At 54.2% G+C, this 17,705-nt stretch overlaps 6 protein-coding genes across 6 annotated transcripts; 2 read left to right on the forward strand and 4 right to left on the reverse strand.

Annotated features, from left to right (window-relative positions):
- Positions 1-917: 917 nt before the first annotated feature.
- PG986_007483 (C-5 sterol desaturase) lies at positions 918-1,792 on the reverse strand (the record flags this gene model as incomplete). The annotated part of the gene is made up of 4 exons (XM_066843705.1): positions 918-1,118; positions 1,188-1,310; positions 1,376-1,511; positions 1,581-1,792. The coding sequence occupies 4 exons, from the start codon at positions 1,790-1,792 to the stop codon at positions 918-920; spliced, it is 672 nt and encodes a 223-aa protein (XP_066699817.1).
- A 982-nt stretch (positions 1,793-2,774) lies between these two features.
- Positions 2,775-3,724, reverse strand: PG986_007484 (uncharacterized protein; the record flags this gene model as incomplete). Its single annotated transcript, XM_066843706.1, has 3 exons — positions 2,775-3,202; positions 3,267-3,389; positions 3,460-3,724. 3 exons carry the CDS (start codon positions 3,722-3,724, stop codon positions 2,775-2,777), a joined length of 816 nt encoding a protein of 271 aa, XP_066699818.1.
- Positions 3,725-6,056: 2,332 nt separating this feature from the next.
- On the forward strand, positions 6,057-7,009 carry PG986_007485 (uncharacterized protein; the record flags this gene model as incomplete). The annotated part of the gene is made up of 4 exons (XM_066843707.1): positions 6,057-6,292; positions 6,427-6,598; positions 6,668-6,913; positions 6,983-7,009. The coding sequence occupies 4 exons, from the start codon at positions 6,057-6,059 to the stop codon at positions 7,007-7,009; spliced, it is 681 nt and encodes a 226-aa protein (XP_066699819.1).
- Positions 7,010-7,980: 971 nt separating this feature from the next.
- Positions 7,981-9,204, reverse strand: PG986_007486 (uncharacterized protein; the record flags this gene model as incomplete). Its single annotated transcript, XM_066843708.1, has 1 exon — positions 7,981-9,204. One exon carries the CDS (start codon positions 9,202-9,204, stop codon positions 7,981-7,983), a length of 1,224 nt encoding a protein of 407 aa, XP_066699820.1.
- Positions 9,205-13,466: 4,262 nt separating this feature from the next.
- Positions 13,467-15,447, forward strand: PG986_007487 (chromatin associated protein; the record flags this gene model as incomplete). Its single annotated transcript, XM_066843709.1, has 4 exons — positions 13,467-13,590; positions 13,659-13,740; positions 13,960-15,154; positions 15,217-15,447. The coding sequence occupies 4 exons, from the start codon at positions 13,467-13,469 to the stop codon at positions 15,445-15,447; spliced, it is 1,632 nt and encodes a 543-aa protein (XP_066699821.1).
- Positions 15,448-16,245: 798 nt separating this feature from the next.
- PG986_007488 (uncharacterized protein) lies at positions 16,246-17,299 on the reverse strand (the record flags this gene model as incomplete). The annotated part of the gene is made up of 2 exons (XM_066843710.1): positions 16,246-16,861; positions 16,962-17,299. 2 exons carry the CDS (start codon positions 17,297-17,299, stop codon positions 16,246-16,248), a joined length of 954 nt encoding a protein of 317 aa, XP_066699822.1.
- Between the last annotated feature and the right edge of the window lie 406 nt (positions 17,300-17,705).

A 17,705-nucleotide genomic window follows, 5' to 3' on the forward strand; every position in this document is an offset into this window, starting at 1 on the left:
TTAATTCGACTACAGCATCGAGAGAGGGCTCGATGTGTTCAAGCCATTTGTACTACTACCCTGAGATTCACCTGGGCATTTGCAATATTCACATTGCAGTCCCAAACTTCTACATTCACATCGAGCGAAAGCGATTTCCTTGCATAGCTTCTTTGGCACGTCACATTAAAAGAGACGACATACTTTTACTTGAAACCGCGAACTGTGAATCTCATGACATTGTGCCGGTATGTTGATTTTTCGACTGAATGGTGTCCAGACCAGTTTATTCGGCCAGGCGTCAGATCCCGCGAATAGATGTCATTCTACTGGTACTAACATCTCCATGGTCTGTACAGTACAACGTGGTATGATGGGAGCAGCGCTTTCGCCATTAGGAGGATGTCAAGTAATCAGAATCCCCTGTACATCCTAATGGGCAACCTCACATATTCTCAGTTAGTATATGCTGGTTGTTGCTAGTGATGTGTATATAACACGTATTTAGATCTAGTCATTGGCTCCTGGGGCCCAGACTATACTCTTTTGGCCCAGCTTTGAAACTCGAACGTGCAGGTGAGGAAGTTGAGCCCCTTGCCAGCCATTGCACATGCAGTAGGCTAATGCCCGCCCTTAGGGGAAGCATGAGTGTGTTCGCCCGAATTAATCTCCCTGACACCCATCGCCCGACGGGACTTGACGAGTGTGAGAGCTACCGGGCCCAGCACACGGCTACGCTGATTCAGTCATGGCAGCGTCTCGGCGTCACTTTTGCTGCTGCAGACAGCCTTGACGCAGTCGCCCGCCCCGCCCGCGCTCCGGGTTGAGCCTTGCGGGCTGAGTAGAAAGGATGCATTTGAGGTGGTCGAACACCACCACCAGAGCCTTTGCATTCCGTTTACCTCAGTATCCACTTGGAACGGCGGTAATTGATGCCTTCAGGCGTTCTTCTTGGCACCTGCTGGGTCGTACGTCCGACCGTCCTTGCCCTCGACTTCGACGATCATCTGCCCCATCTCCTGGACCTGCTTGTTCCACTCGCGGCCGCTCACCTTCTGGCCCTTCCGGAAGAGCTCGGCGTTGGGTCTGCGGTAGCTGCCGCCGAGGCGGCCCCACAGCGTGGTGTACTGGCCGTAGTTCTAGTTGAAGTAGAGGTGGTGCATGATGTGACAGGCGGCGTCGTGGATGAGGATGGTCCAGAGGTTAACCAAGACGAAGAGGGCCACATACGACACCTTTTGCAACGGCATGTAAACGAGCTTGTGGTGCAGGCCGCGGTTGATTCGGTAGACGAAGAAGTCCATGAAGAGCAGGAAGAAGAAGAAGAAGAACTGGATGATGTTGTGCCAGAGCCTCGGCCAGAATTAGGGAGGCGTCCAGGAGAGCCATGCCGAACATGCCCGAGGTCGCCTGCACGCATCTCGAGCCGGATCTGGTTCTTGAGATACTTGGGGTGTTTCTCGGTCTCCTTATCAAAGACGAAGGCGTAGGACAGGGTAGAGAAGCCATAGTACGTGAACAGACCGAACATACTACAGAATGAGTTAGAGTACAGTCGCAGACAACGCACCCCCAGAACTGCAGCGCCATCCATGGCTTACTAGGTGGTCAAAAAGAGGTTGATGCCCTGCCGACAGATGTTGTCTCGGGCCCAGACGCTCCTACGAGCAGCCGGGCTGGGCTCGATGGTGAAGAACTTGGTCGCCGGCTCGTACTGCCACGACGAGAAGGCCCAGGCTGTCGAAGCATTGGTGACAGAGGGGACTTCATAAGTAGGTAGCCGGTCGTGCTGGGAGCAGCTTGGCCCCGGCATAGTCGCCTACGAAGGTATCAAACACCTCATCCACGATATCCATGGCGAGAAAGGTGCAAGCTGTCTTCGATGGCCACGAAATATGCAGCCGACCAGGCGGGACTTGCTGATTGGCCAAGTGGCTGTCGAATCAACACCTTCGGACAACAACGGCTTTTCTTGAATGGAAGTTTCTATGTGCCGGCCATCTTATGTAATGGCGGGAATGGAACGCTTCTTGAAACATGCATGCATAATAGATCAGGCATTTGCGCGTATACATGAGACGAAGACGGCGATCCGAAGATTACGTGGACAAATGCTGCATATACTCAACTTGGGTAACATACTGTTCTGTTCCGTTCCGACCTACCGTCAAACAGCAACATGACACAGACATATGCAACTCGTATCGACTTGCCTATGATCGCCGACACAGAAACAGCACTATGCGCACAGCCTACGCCACTATGACCATGGTTCACGAAAGACACGGCGGGTAGATCGGACTTGGCTGTAGATCTGGACTTGGCTGGAAATATTCCAGAACGTCGCTAAAAGGTAACTTACCATGAAAGCTTTACACACAACCCCTCAACTCAACAAAAGAGTCCCGAAAATGCATGTCTTAGACAAGCAGTTACGCCAAAGTCATCAGGTGATGCTCGGCCCGCAGTAGTCTATAGTCGTACAGAGTATGTGCCTATCAACTTACAAATTCAACGACATCAACGCTGCCTTGCCAAGTTCCGATGTTTAGACAGCCGGGAGTACTCTCCAGTCTGTCTACCCAAACTATGATAAAGCATTAGGCTACTATACTCAATTACATGAACAGGCATATCACCTCAAAGAATCGTTTGTGTGTTAATTCTACATGTAGCAACTCACTATGCACTCCAGGGGAACCGAGCCAGTGTGGGAAAAAGTCTGTATGTCAGAAGCATAGCGCTAACGGCTGTCTACGAAGTTTGTCTAACTATATCTCTCATATTTGTCGCCGCTAATGATCAGGCTCTCCCGGCACTTGGGGAACGCCGTGGTCGACGGCCCACTGCCGAATGCCCTCGTAGTTGCGGCATACGTGGGGTGTGGTGTAGTCGGGCCAGGGGTCGCCGTCGTTGAAGGGGAAGCGGAAGGCGAAGACGTTGACGTCGCCCTGGCACATGACGAACTGCCGCAGCGCGTCGATGCAGTGGTCGATGTGGTTGTGTAGGTCGTGCTTGGGCGCCGCCGTGTCGCCGCCCAGGGGCGCGTAGTGCGTCTTGTGGTTGGCCTGCCGCATCAGGTTCAGGCAGTGCAGCTGGTGGAACACCTCGACCGCCACCCGGTACCCCTTCTCCCCCGTCGCCGGGTTGGTGATCTCGAGCGCGCCTTCCGGGTCCAGGCCCATCTTGATCATCTCCTCGCGGGAGACCATGGTGTCGGGGACTAGGTGGTGAGTATATGTTAGCCATGGTGCTCAGGAAATTTTTGGACACGGAGCCAACCGTACCGTCGTCTGTGATGTAGTCCCACATCTTGTCGACTTCCGGGCCTTTTCCAATAAAGGGCCCATCGGGGACGGGCGGGAGATCGAAATGTTGGATCTCATATTTGATGGCCGGTAGCGCCGGTGCTAAGTGACCATCGTGTTAGTCTGCCGGCACATCTGGTCTAGGTATGACGAGGGTCCTGGTCAAGCTTACAATATGTCTCCGGTGGTCGCTCACTCACAGGGCAATGCCTGGAGGATTTGACACAGAACGACAGGGCGAGGATCGTCAACGACAGGGACAGCAGGAGGACGTGGGCTATCCATTGCCAGTATGGCGTTATTTTGGACAGCCGTTTGGACAGCGACGACTCTGTGCCTGACGTCCAGGCTCGCTTTTCACTTATATCATCGTCGTCACCACCGGTCAATGGCTCCTCCTCCTGCACGGTTTGGAGAGAGCGATAGTACTTGGACATTGAAACGAAACAAATCTGATTAGGACGAACAACAAGGTATATTGGACGATAAGAACGGCACGCCAGGTGCAACGAAAGGAAACTGAAGATTAGAGCGTCCGTCTAGAGCGTGTAGAAAGAAAGAGGGAGGGAGAGGGAGAGAGAGGAAGAGGAGGAGGAAGAGGGAAAGAAAGGAAATGGGCAAGAGACTCCGAGAGGGAGAGAGAGGGAGTGCATCGGAGTCGAGTCCGATGCATGGCATACGCAGTCCCCATTCACCAGATACCACTGCGTGCACCCACCGCTACGCTGCGGTGAAACCAAATAAGATGCCTCAATCACCAACACCCATTACGGCGCAGAACAAGTGAAATGGCGCCGCTTGAGGGATCGACGGCAGCCGGTACAATGCGAGCAGGGGCCAGCAACCGACTGAATGGAACACGGCAAAGCGAGAGAATGGGGAAAGGCGCGGAAGGAATTGTCGAGGTCAAACGAATATCCAGGGGGATCGACGCTTGGCTTCAAACATCGTCGCGACGTCTCATACTGCCAAGACCGACAGGGGTTGCCGAACGGCTGCTCCTGAATCCGACCGACGGACCGCCCTTGGAGCCTCTCAGAAGCCTTGGAAGGGAGAGAACCTTCCTGTTTCTCCCCAGTTGCGGTGCTACTGTCTGCTTGGAGAACGGATGGGATACGGTAGTGGGCCAAAGCTGAACAAGGTGAGGCTCGATAAGCTTACAGCTAGTGAGCCAGTCCCGGTCTAAATTTTGTTTGGGTGCTAAAGCCTACCCGGAAGTCTACTGTCCACTTGAGATGCAGGTACCTTATTCCCTATTCCCATGCTTAGGCCCCTAAAACTGGAGGCTTAGCTGGAGGCTTAGAGGCTTCGAGGCCCAGGTCAGCCAGCTGCTTCTCACGTGGTGTAGCTGCAGCTGGCTCTCCAGTCTTTTCCAAGGTTCTCTCTCTCTCTCTCTCTCTCTCTCTCCCCATGTTGGGGTTTCTGGGGGATTTTCAACCCCCATGTAACCGCCAGTGGGACGCATCCAAAGCAGACATGATATGCATACCCAAAAACCCTCGGACGGAAAGTTCGACACACATTGCGACCTCTTCACGTCCTATCGGCTCTAGGGCCCAGTCCGAATTATTTTAGTGACCACCACCGTTCCCTGCACCTGGCCAATCCTACAGGCTGCGGGATGGAAGTCGAGGATCTGCGACATTGAATGAGTGACAGCTTGGCTCACCTGGTTCCTCATCTTCAAGCAACTCGAGCCTGTGAATCAACCCGTTCGCCAAGGCTCCTGATCTGCCGAACCTCGACCAACGGCCTTGCCGCTGCTTTTTTATTATTTGCAGTTTCATCTCAGACTTCTACAAAGGTCTTTGGGTGCACCGTAGCGAGGAGGCCTTGGCAAGCCCCCATGTCGCGAAACGTTTCACAGGGGGTGATGTCACCAAAGACGACAAGGGTCGAAACTTCCCCACGAAGCGAAAAGCCAAAGATTAGATGGGATCGATTCGCACTGACAGGACTCCGCATGAGATCTTAGATGTCGCCCCTTACCGCTCAGCTCTAGCCAGCGGACGCGGATTCTGCTAAGCTAGCAGTACGTACCGTCGGCCGCCGGGCAACTCGTTGCGGCTCAGAAGCTTGTCGCCCGTCGGCCCCTTGTCCCTGCCCATGGCTGTACACCCTAGTCCTTCCCATATGGGAAACGTCTCTATACTGATTGGACGCCCGCAGCCGTATCTTGGCCAGGGGACGGCAATGCTTGGGTGGCATCCACTCCGTTGCTGCAGCCTGAGCGCCGCGATTGGACCTGGCCTGGTATAGGAGGGCCTATCCAGCTGCATCTATTCCCGCAGCTGGCCTAGTCGCAGCTGGCCTCTCCACACGTTCTCAGACCGCAATAGCCTCGAGACGTGCGCGGCGGCTACTACCAGGCTCCCCTAGTCCGTCGAAACGATGCCAGCATCACAATGCCTACCTGCCCGGATCAGGGCAAGCGAGGCCGGTGAATGTCCCCCTTCGTGGGACTCCCGACGAGACAAGACGATCCGACACTATCACCCAGTCGTCGCCCCCGTCTGATGTGAACCCCGGCCGGGCTCTTTCTAGTGCCAACATGGAATCCTGGATCTGGCCATGCAGAAGAGGTATAAATCTCTCAAACTCGCTCACCTGTTTCTCCATTCTTGGCTCTTGTCATCATCATCATCACATTCTCGTTCCACCGGTTTGATACCATCTTTTTCAGTTCTCCTTCTACCTTGATTCCTATTAGTCATTCTTTCAGCTGCCGGATCAGCCTTACTATTTTCAACTCATTTCAAGTCACTCACCATGTACACTCCTTCTCTCGTCCAGATTGCCGTCTCCGGCCTCTTGGCGGCTTCGGCCGTCAACAGCTTCGAGCTGCCCGGCCACAGAGACCTGGTCGCCCGTGGCGCCGGTGCTCTTGTAGCCTTTGCCATCCCGGCCATGGCTGCCCCTGTAGCCAACATTGACGCCCGCGAGCCGCATCACAAGGGGGCCAAGGGAGGAGCCAAGGGAGGAGCCAAGGGAGGAGCCGGCAAGAAGTGAGCGAATTTCCCTTCAGTGGATCTCAGGGGGGGTCAAGGCTGGGACTCATTGCAGAGCTGTCCAAGACCTCTTTTGATATACACCTGCTTTATTCTGTAAGAGACCCATACTAACGCCTAGAACCAAATAGGAACAATAAGAGACACCATAAGGGCGCCAAAGGCGGCAAAGGCGGAAAGAAGAACAACAAGCGTGATGACGCTGCCGATGACGAGGCTGAGGCTGAGGATGCTCACACTACCCAAGAGGAGGAAGATGCCATGGCTCAGCCGGTCGATAAGCGTGAGCCTCACCACAAGGGCGTAAGTTTAGCCATTTGATTCTTATTTGGACTTTTCAGGGGACCCTTAACTAACAGAAGCCCATTCAAGGCCAAGGGCGGCAAAAAGAACAATAAGCGTGACGTTGAAGAGGAGGACCACGAAGACGATGATCATGCTGCCGAGCTTGAGACAAGGGAGCCCCATCATAAGGGCGCTAAAGGCGGCAAAGGCGGCAAGAAGAACAACAAGCGTGACGACGACGATGAGGCCGAGGCTGAGGACGCCCACACTACCCAAGAGGAGGAGGACGCTGCCGCCCAGTCAGTTGACAAGCGTGAGCCTCACCACAAGGGCGTAAGTTCAGCTATTTGATCCTCATCTAAACACTCCACGGAACCTTTAGCTAATCAATGCTCGCTATAGGCCAAGGGCGGAAAGAAGAACAACTAAGCTGCCTTAGTCGACAGCACCCTCCCGCTGCCGCGCATTTACGATCTCGTGGCTCTTGTAGCTCGCAGGGGGCTGCAGAAGCCTCAGCTAACGTCGCGTTCTCCTTTTCCCTTTGTTGTTCGGCGGGGCATACTTTCGACATGCCCCATGGTTGAAGATGGTGTAAATCTACTGAGGATTGTGCAAATAGAATCAATGGTTTAGAAGCGAATTATTAATGTGTGATCAATACCTGCTATTTGTGTCGATGGTGATGGTGATGATATGCACACACTGAAGGTGTGGAGGAACAAGTGTTGGCGATGTTTTGTGGTTTTGAAGCCGAGCTGGGGGTGAGCCTGAGCTGTCAAATCGTATGTTGCCATCGTTTCAACGGTGGGCCCATTACGCCCCCCAAGTCTTACCAAGTCGGTGGGTGTTGATCACGACACCGACCCCTTGGAAAGTGTCTAACATATCTCTCGCCCAAGACCGATTAAGCACAGGGCATAATAAGACTGCTGTCACGCAAGAACACCTGCCTGCTTTACGTGGCAGTCTAAACATGCTCGGCAGTCGCATGAGAAACAGCGTGGGGACAACAATCATCTGCGCCCGTGTGAAGTATGCATGCTTCTGCTTGCTATCAGCTATGCTACCTTAAACGCAACAAGCCAGCAGGGCGGTGAGATCTTTCAGAGTTGCGGCAATTCATCACAACTTCCGCATCCGCGTAGGTAGGCAGTAGTTCGGGCGAAATCTCAAGTCCCGATGCAAATGGTGTCGGGACTCGTGGGGATATTCATAGTGGAGATCCAAGTCCTCATGGTCGAGCCGAGACGGCAGTAGAACTCGAGTACAGAAGGAGGTGGGTTTGCATTACACAGCAGCAGCCAGGCTGGAAGGAGGAGCACTGTTACGTCGAGGTTGTCGAAGCGGAGTGAATGCACACCCAGCCGTATAAGCACTGTAAGCTTCCTGATACGACTAGGTTAGGTGTTCTTATCTCTCAACAGCCTCAAGACATCCGAGACGAGATATAGACTGCCTGCAATAACCAGCGGCCCCCCACCAGCCGTTGCTACTGCCCATTCGATGGAGCCAAGAACATCTTGGCGAGCGTTATGCTGTGAAGAAAGGCTTTCGTGAGGTACCATCTCGAGAAGCGCATCCGTCTTCATCGCTCTCACCCAAGGCATGCCGTCCACTGGCCCGAACTCGACTGCGGCAACGGCATCGCCGGGGCGTATCAAATGCTTTGACACTTCAGCAAAGTCTTTGCCATCGGATGCTGCGAGAACCCAAGTCACTGATCTGGGCGGATGGTCGACTCGATAATGCTTATCCACATACTCGGCGAGGACCTTGGCAGACTGCGGATTGTGAGCCCCGTCGAGAAGGACCTCGTGCGGCTTTTTGGCCAAGGAAGTGATATCCAGGAACTCCAGCCTACCATGCCACTTCATGTTCATGATGGCGGGCATAAGGATATCCGCGGACTGTGCATACCGGGGATATGCAAGTTTGAAGGCCTCGTGCGCTGCTGTTAGGTTCTGTACTTGGTGTGTTTCGAAGTTGCCTTGGAACAACGGCGCAAACTCCGAGGACTCTGGCGAGGCGTGTATGAGAGGAGCCCCCGTTTCTTTGGCGTGTGATTCGAAAACGTCCAGCACATTTGGGGGGTTACTGGCATCCACCACACACGGCACGGTCGCGCGCATTATACCCGCTTTCTGCAAAGCGATCTCCTCGAGCGTATTCCCGAGCATGGCTTGGTGATCCAGGCCGATCTTGGATATGATGGTCACGGCCTTGTTCTTCAAGACGTTGGTAGCGTCCAGTCGGCCACCGAGGCCCACCTCGATGACGCCGACTTGAACCTGCTCGGCCTCGAAGATCTCGAAGGCCGTGGCCGCCAGCAGCTCAAACTCGGTGGCGCCGGCTTGGAGCTGGTCATTTCTTACTTTCACGAGATTCTCATAATGGCGAAACTTGGCCTCCAGAACGGGGTGGTCATTGATGGAGATGCAGTCCCAGCGGTCTATCAGGTGAGGCGAAGTAAACCTGCCGCAGGAGATGTTATTTGCTCGCAGCATGGCGGTCAGATAGGCACAGATCGAACCCTTGCCATTGGTGCCGGCAACGTGGATGGCCTTCCATGTCTGCGGCGTCTTTTGAAGCAGAGTCTGGATGCGCGCCAACCCCAGCTCGATCATGATTGGCGGCCTTTTCTTTAGAGGATAAGTAGGCTGCCAGGACACACAACACTATGACTGGGCGTGTTGTGTACGTGCGAAATCGAGTTACGAAATAGGGGAACTGGGGGCAGGTCGTTGCTGGGCAGCTTGGGCCGATGAAGTGTCCGTTCGGATGGGTTGGAAGATAATAATATGGAGTTTCGTTGCATACATACCTAACCTACTCCAATCAATTGGTCGGTGGTCGGCGCAGAAGAAAAAACGTACTATGTACCTACCTTACGGAGTATTCCGTACTTACCTGACTAACTTACACTCATCTTCAGGTACCAAGGCCACATGCAGTTGGCGGGTCAGACCCATCACCTGCCGAGAACATCCAACCGTCTTCTTCTTCTTCTTCTTTTCATCTCATCGTAACCTGCAGCGTTACTGTAAGCGTTGCAGAAGCACGGCTCGAGGTAGAGGCTAGGCAGAAGGGAAACTCGAAAGTCTCCGTCTGCGTGCTTCATGTCACCTCATGTTATTATCCTTCCTCGGACGTTTCCTGGCTGGCTGGCTCACTGGCTGGCTTCCGGGGCTGTGCTTGATTGCATTGCTTTTTGCTTGGGCAAGGCCGCACAGCACAGCTTTTGGGACGAGTCAGACCACACGGACTACTACTACTAAATGGACCCCCTGGTGCCCCTGAACTCTGAAGGATCTGGCCGCTTAACTCCGGGCCAGATATCTCCGATATGCCCGCCCAATCTGAGCTGTAGCCGGTTGAGGCCGAGTGGCCCGAAGAGGGGAACCGGGCGGAAATCGAATCGAAGAGAGACCTGTCTTTGTTTGCCCTGCCTGCTTCCCTAGACCTGCTTAGGCAAGCCGCCTGCCGCCTGCCGCCTGCCGCCTGCCGCCTTTTATTGATTAATTGATTGATCACTGATCATTAATTTCGGTGTAGCAGACGCCCCCATCCACTCTGCTTGTCGGTACAGACCTACATACATCAATGTCATGCCATGTCATGTACGTGACTACGTTGATTTACACATGCGCCTCTGCACACCGGATTGGAGTCCCTGCAGTCCCTGCACACCGATGATTAAGTGCACAAACACCCAACTCCAAGCAGCATGATCGATGCGATGGCAGTCTCACCGAGCACACATGTAATTGGTAGGCAGGCTGGGTTGGCCCTTCCTTTTACCGGGTTAGTTCTCACGACTGTGCTTCAGAGTCAACCCAGCTACCTCTGGCTTGAATACCCGGGGAGAAAAGCTAGAAAGCAGACGCGCAGCACATGTACCAAGCGCATGCCTATCCAGCTCACAAACGGCGCATCATGGGAACGAAATGGATGGAACACTGCAGATCTGTGATACGACAGCAGGCTCTGGTGTCTGGCACTACGACGATGTGGGGTGGGAGGCAAAGGTCGGATGAGGTTCAAATACCACAACTGCCCTACCACTACACTGCCATTATTCTGGACTAACGCAGCAGTGGCTTCAGCTTGCTAGCTGCAAGTGTGATAGATAGCCCGGCAGCCTTGCAAGTGATTCTCTCCGGTACCTACATACTTAAGGATTCCGTGGGCGTATTCTGTGCGTATGTGGCTTAAGTTTCTGGCTTGGGGCATGAGCACGCAGTTGTACCTTGTCCCGCTTGACAGGTGAACAAATCACCTACTACAACAAGTAAGAGTCACTCCACTCCTCCACGTATTCTTTGATTGTATTCGCGCCCGACTATACCTGCATGTGTATGTGATAGTACCCGACACCAAGCAGGATCAAATATAATAATGTTATCGTGCCAGATCCACCAGACAGACCCTTCCTTTCTTTCTTAGGTACCGATACGGCATACTGCACCTTCTAGCACTCACCTTCGCAGTTGACAAGTAAGCCGGCCACTTTTGACGGGTGCATGAGGGAATAAATGATTCCAATGGCCCGATGTAGATGGGCTAGTACGACGGAGCGAGAGCACCTAAGACGAAGGGGGAAGGGGGGGTTCGGGTTCCACATCGGCGTGGTTCCTATTCCAGGCCATTTCTCCCAAACCAGGCTTGCTTGGCACGCGCCCAGCCCAGGCAGACATGTGCCCGGCTACAGGCAAACAGCTCAGGGGCTGGCACAGATGCCACTCCCCGATCGGCCGCGGGCTTGTGCGGGCTCTAAGTCGTCAGGATACATACATTATGTACTTATATTCCCGGGGGTTGATGAGCCTGCTTCCCTCTACACGTAGGTTGGGAAATGGGCACCCTGCGCATTTTTACATACCTACCGGCAAGGTAAAGTCTGGTTTGTTGCGTTGTTAATAAACCACGCATGCCCTCTCATTCTTGTTTTCTCTCGTCTAATGCTAAAAGCTACGTCGGTTAAAGTCGCAAAGAAGGAGAAATTGCTCAATGTTTGCAGGAGACCCCGATCATCTGGTGCCTTTCAGTACTGGTTGTTTGTTTGGTGTCCATTGAAACCAAAGACCTTTACGGATTTCAAGCTTCCATTATCTCACTCTAATCCCCTTCCCTCTTAACTGGACCAATCCACGCCCAAGTGTACGCGCATCTATGGTGTAGATGGCAAGATGTCTCGCGAAAAGGTTGCGTTACGTTACCCGTCCCCCCCCTTGTTCTACACAAAGAACAGCTTCCGTGCAGAGAGTACCTAGCGCGGAGTACCTATAACATGCAAACTGTTGCTGGGATGGGTTAGGTCTGACCAAGACAAGCAACCTGGACGGGAAGATAAAGTACTCAGGCATTTGGTTCGTTCAAACAAGGATGCCTACCTCTCGCGAGATGCACGCTCGCTGCAGGCGCATGGGGGGTATGTCGTATCTACCAGCCGCCACAGCTTGCTGCATGGAACTGGGAAGGTATCTGTCGGGGGCAGTTTTCCGGGGGAGGGAAGGGTTGACTTTGGCCCCCGATCATTCACTCGATCCATTCCCACCATGCCGAGAGGAAGAGGCAAAAAGAAAGAAGGATAGAGAGAATAAGAGAGCATTTGCGCATATCTCGCCTCGGGGGCTGTAGGTACATCAGTAGCGATCGAGTCTAGCCTAGATGTAGGTAGGTACGCTGTTCGAGTGCTCCTGGTGTCGCTATATTGCACGAGCTACTAGGTTAAGCACCGGCACTCCCCATCCATTTGAGGCCTGATCCCCTACGCAGGCCAGCAGCAGCAGCAGCATCAGCAGTATCGGGTTTGGCAGTCTGTCTGGTAGTATCTACATGTACATACGGCATTGATGGGATGGATCAATTGATGGAGGGCACTTATCAGGTACAGGTAGGTAGATCCACGGTCTTATTAGACGGCCGAGCACAGACCTCGCGTCCCATCATCAACCATCAATCGCTTCTCGGCCCAGCTGCCCTAGCCAGTGCCCAGCCAGCAGCTACCCAGCAAGCTACCCAGCAAGCTACCCAGCAAGCTACCCAGCAAGCTACCCAGCAGGCAGCCCCAGAGCGCCCGCTTTTCCCAACCCTCCTAGGCCTGCTCCTAGGCCCATTGGAGAAGGGACGGTACTGATACTCTGGGTACTGTACCTGCTGTGGGCCGCTGCTAGAGCCAAGGAGCCTAGTCGGCCTGCAGCAAGCACTGGCCGGACCCAGAACAAATCTGGGTAAACTTCTCACTTCTCTGATGTCCCGTTTTCTCTCGATCCTTTTCTCAAAACATCACCGCCCGGTAAAAAGGCTTCAATTCCATCATCGTCCATTCCAATCCCTTCACCCAACCACCCTCATCCCCCCCAAACGCCGGCCCGTTTTATCTCCGTCGCTCTACGCCCTCCCACCGCCAGTGGCCTATCTCACTGTCATCGGAGGGGACTCTGGGGTCTCGTCTCTACGTGTCGCATCCACATCCGCCTTGCCTGCTGCCACTTGTCCGTCGCGTCACGACATCCCGGCCCTGCTTCCGTATTGTCTCTGCACCAGGATCCAGCAACCGACCTCGGCATTGCACTATCCATTCTTGTTCAATTCGTCGGAAGAGGTCGACGGACCGAGAGTACGGACTCTAACCCAAGGTAAACAAGCAAAAGAGTGCCTTGCTGATCTCGTCGCAAACCACCAAGACGGCCATTGACAAAGCAACAGTACAAAAGTCTGTCCTCGTCCACCTTGCGGCAACCGGCCAGCCCAAATCGACCCGCGACGGCACCCTCGCTTATCCGCGGAAACGCATGCTCGTGCACCGAAAACGCGCCATAGACCCGCCCGTCTTGCCGCCGAACTTCATTGAAACAGGATCTGCGCGACAGCGCTTTCGATCAATATGTCTATGTATCCCCACCGCGGGCTTCCGCAGAATGCCGCTCCTCGTCTGAACGAGCTCCTGGACCAGATCCGGTCCGAATTCGATGCCCAGGTTCGGCTCAACGAAGGTTACGAGCAACAGAGTGAGTCCCTTGCCGTGATGAAGGCGCATTGCCATGCTCTATGGGCACCGCACTAACGAGTTGTCTAGTTCAGCAACAGGTTCAGGAGGCCCAGCTGGTCCGTGAAAAGGTCTACCAGCTTGAGCAACAGCACATGACCATAAAACAGAAGTGAGTAACACAAACTTGGCATGGACCCTTACGCTTCAGCGCTAATGTGCGTACGAAAGATACGAAGAGGAACTCGTGCATCTGCGCCGCCAGCTGGACCAGGCCCGAGGAGGCGCGCCGCAACAAGGCATGCCCGGTCCGCCTCAGCATGGCCCGCCTCCACCCTCCATCGGGGCAAGCAACAACCTCTTTTCGAGTGTCATGACTGGAGGTAGCCAGACTGGCCTCCCGCCTCAGCCGCCTCCCCAGGAGCAACAGGCACCACCAGGACCCCTTCATCAGATGCAGCCTCCTCCGAGCCTTCAGGGCCCGCCTCCCCCCACCGCCGCCGCCATCCCAGCAGCCCCCTTTCGCACAGCCTTACCAGCAGGGACCGGCCCCCAATGGCTTCCCCGGCCAGCCTCCTCAGAGCACCGCTAGTCCCGGACCGGGCGCTAAGCGCGCGATCGGTAGACCACCTACTGGTCCCGCGACCCCGCAGATCAACACCCCTATGCCGTATCCCGGCCCTGGTGCCTCTCCTCAGGTTCAAAACCACCCGACACCTGATCATAGGGGCGGCCCGATGCCTCCCCACCCAGGCCCTGTCGTAAACAATGCTTTGGGAGACCTCGACCCTGACCGTCTCCCGGCGCATGTCAAGAAGACCCGTGACGACTGGTTCGTTATCTTCAACCAGCAGGTCCCGCGCATGCTGGATGTCGACCTTGTGCACACTCTCGACCACCAGAGCGTTGTGTGCTGTGTTCGTTTCAGCCATGACGGTAAATACGTGGCAACCGGATGCAACAGATCGGCGCAAATCTATGATGTCACCACCGGCGAGAAGGTGTGCGTGCTGCAGGATGAGAACGCCGACGTTTCAGGCGATCTGTATATTCGAAGTGTCTGCTTCAGCCCTGACGGCAAGTACCTTGCCACTGGTGCCGAGGACAAGCTTATTCGTGTCTGGGACATCCAGCAGAGGACCATCAGGAATACTTTCTCAGGCCATGAACAAGATATCTACTCGCTCGATTTCTCGCGAGATGGCCGTATTATCGCGTCTGGCAGTGGCGATCGAACAGTACGCCTCTGGGATATCGAGACGGGTGGTTCGTTGATGACTCTCAGCATTGAAGACGGCGTCACCACGGTCGCCATTTCCCCCGATACCAAGTATGTTGCGGCCGGTTCTCTGGACAAGAGTGTACGTGTTTGGGACATTCATGCTGGATATCTTCTGGAGCGCCTTGAAGGGCCTGATGGCCACAAGGACAGTGTCTACTCCGTGGCCTTCTCGCCCAACGGAAGGGACCTGGTCAGTGGTAGTCTGGACAAGACCATCAAGATGTGGGAGCTCTCAGCGCCCAGGAACCCTGCGAACGCGCCGGTCAAGGGCGGTAAATGTGTCAAGACCTTTGAGGGTCATAGGGTAAGTTTCCAACCTATCTACCACCCCGAACGGCTGAGTGGAGCGATACTAATATCGTGCAGGACTTTGTTCTCTCTGTTGCTCTTACTCCTGACAACAACTGGGTACTGTCTGGCTCCAAGGACCGAGGCGTCCAGTTCTGGGATCCCCGTACTGGGTTCACCCAGCTCATGCTCCAAGGACACAAGAACTCGGTCATCTCTGTCGCGCCGAGCCCAGTTGGCGGCTACTTCGCAACCGGCTCTGGTGACATGAGGGCTCGCATCTGGTCGTACCGAACCCTGGTTGCCTAGAGACACGACCTAGAGATATGACCAATGTGGGGTATTGCAAAGCATTGAGTAGGACTATGTGGAGCGGGAAGAGATGGCAGGACAGCAGACGACACCGACAGATGAAGCCATGACGTGGTAAGAGGTGACAGAATATATGGCAGAGGAAGGCGTGAGGGTGAAAGAGGAGGAGCTTTACTGGGCAAGTGCTTATTGGATTCACAACGATTATACCATACTGACGGACGGCCGTGCGATTTACAGGGGTATTCAGTGTACACTGGACTGGATTTGATACAAATAGCGTTATACGCCTCTTTCTAGCCCGCTGCCGTCCGAGGGGCCTGTCTGGTCTACTTGGTACCAATAAGGTGGCGTTTGACTGTTGGAAGGGGCGACGAATGGGTTTGTGACAACTCGTGTCTTGTTTATTTGTGCAGGTGGGAGTACTACAATACAAAGGGGGAGTGTGTGTCCTTCGTAGGCTGGCGTATGGAAGAGAAAGCTGCCATTGCGATGCCAACCAAAGAAGGAGCTTACTCTTGCGCGCTGATTGCGGCCCGCAGAAAGACACCCCCTTTTCTTTGCAAAAGAAAAGAAAACAAAACAAAAGACATGTTAGCTTAGTCTGTTTTATCCCCTGCACGTATCCCCCAGATTCTCTTAATATACACATGGTTAAACCGTCGTTGAATGGAAATGCGCGAGTGACATGGTGCAGCCAGTACCATAGACAAGGATTTGTTCGTGACGAAAGATTCATTAGGTAGGCTAGGCAGTGTAGCCTACATGCTCATTCACAACCATCCGACCCTCGACTCAGAACAGAGAGCTGAACAGGCTATCGAACTCGTCGCCTTTCTTGGACTTTTTCTTTTTCTTCTTTTCCTTTTCTCCCGGTAGCCTCTCTCCGTCTTTGGCTTTGGGCTTCACTGTCGTCGCCCCCTTCCGCCTCTTCTTCTCAGTACTGGCCGCCATCACGTCGCCGCCGACGTCGTCCGCGTCCTCCTCTATGGTCAAGGCAGCAACCTTTTTCCTCCGCTTGACTTTGCCCGCCCTCTCCTCTTTGGTGGGCGCGTCGCCGGCGTGGACCGAGTCGCGGGAGATGACTTGGCCTACGTCGTCGTCATCAATCCTGGTAGGGACCTGGCGTATGGGCACAGCGGCAGAAGAAGAAGAGGAGGAAGAAGCGAGAGGCGGCATCGTGGTGTCTTTCGTTGCCTTGTTTCCCTTCCCCGTCGTGGTAGCAGGAGAAGAAGCAGAAGTCGCTTCTGGAATAGCAGCTGCCGCTTTCGGCCTCGCGATGACCTCTTCGGTCTCTGTCGGCGCCTCCCCTACGAAACGCACGCAGGCGCTGTAGAGCTGGGCCAGGGCCCCCGTGAGCACGAGACCCAGCGGCGCGAACTGGTTATCTGCCGCGAGTTGCGAGAATGCTCTTTTTGTGTTTCCAGTCAGCTAGAGGTTTCTTTTTGTTCATGGCCGGGACGGGGACGAACGTCCCGAACGATCTGGTTTTTTGTTTTTTTTTAACTTACAGATAGCACTTGGGCATCAACACATCCCGGAGCCAAAGCGCCCGCGCTTCTGCCGGACCGCCGCTGCCATCACCGCCTTGGTTCGTGGTGGTGGTGGTGGGAGTCCGTTTCCGTTTCTTGGGACGTGCCTTGGCCTGCTGGTCCAGGTCGTCGGCCCATTTGGTCACGTGGCGCCGCAGCATGTTGAAGGAGGCCCACCACGTCGCGACGCGGTGCTGGTTCTTGTTACGGTGGTTGAAGCCGGCGAGCAGCGGCTGCAGGGGCCGGATGAGCAGCAGTGTGTCATGGTAGGCATTATTGCCCTCTGCGGCCGGCTGGGGTTTGGCAGTAGTGGACATGATGATGTGCGGTTCAGATGTTCCTGGGGTTTTTTTTTTGTTTTGTTTTGTTTTTACATCATGGTTGGTCGACGACAACACCAAACAGGGTATAGATAGGTAGTTGGAAGTCGTAGATTGACAATGGTGGGTCCGCGATATCGAGGAGGAGGTTCCGTCCCTGGTGTTAGTGGAAATTGGCCAACTCGAAATCAAATTCTAATAAGTAGGTAAACCGACTTTGATTTCTGAGATTTTCGGATGCGGCAGAGCCGTCGCTAAAGGCCGGTTTTAAGTGGAGAACATTCAAGGACCGGGAAATGGATATCTACTCGTGCTGTAGGTAAGCCTACATGTAGATATATATCGCCTATACAAGACGTCTTTGATTCCAGGTCTGCTAAATATATATATCAACGTATCAATA

This window comes from Apiospora aurea (assembly GCF_038362705.1).
Source record: "Apiospora aurea strain CBS 24483 chromosome Unknown utg000005l_segment0_segment0, whole genome shotgun sequence".
Classification (NCBI taxonomy): domain Eukaryota; kingdom Fungi; phylum Ascomycota; class Sordariomycetes; order Amphisphaeriales; family Apiosporaceae; genus Apiospora; species Apiospora aurea.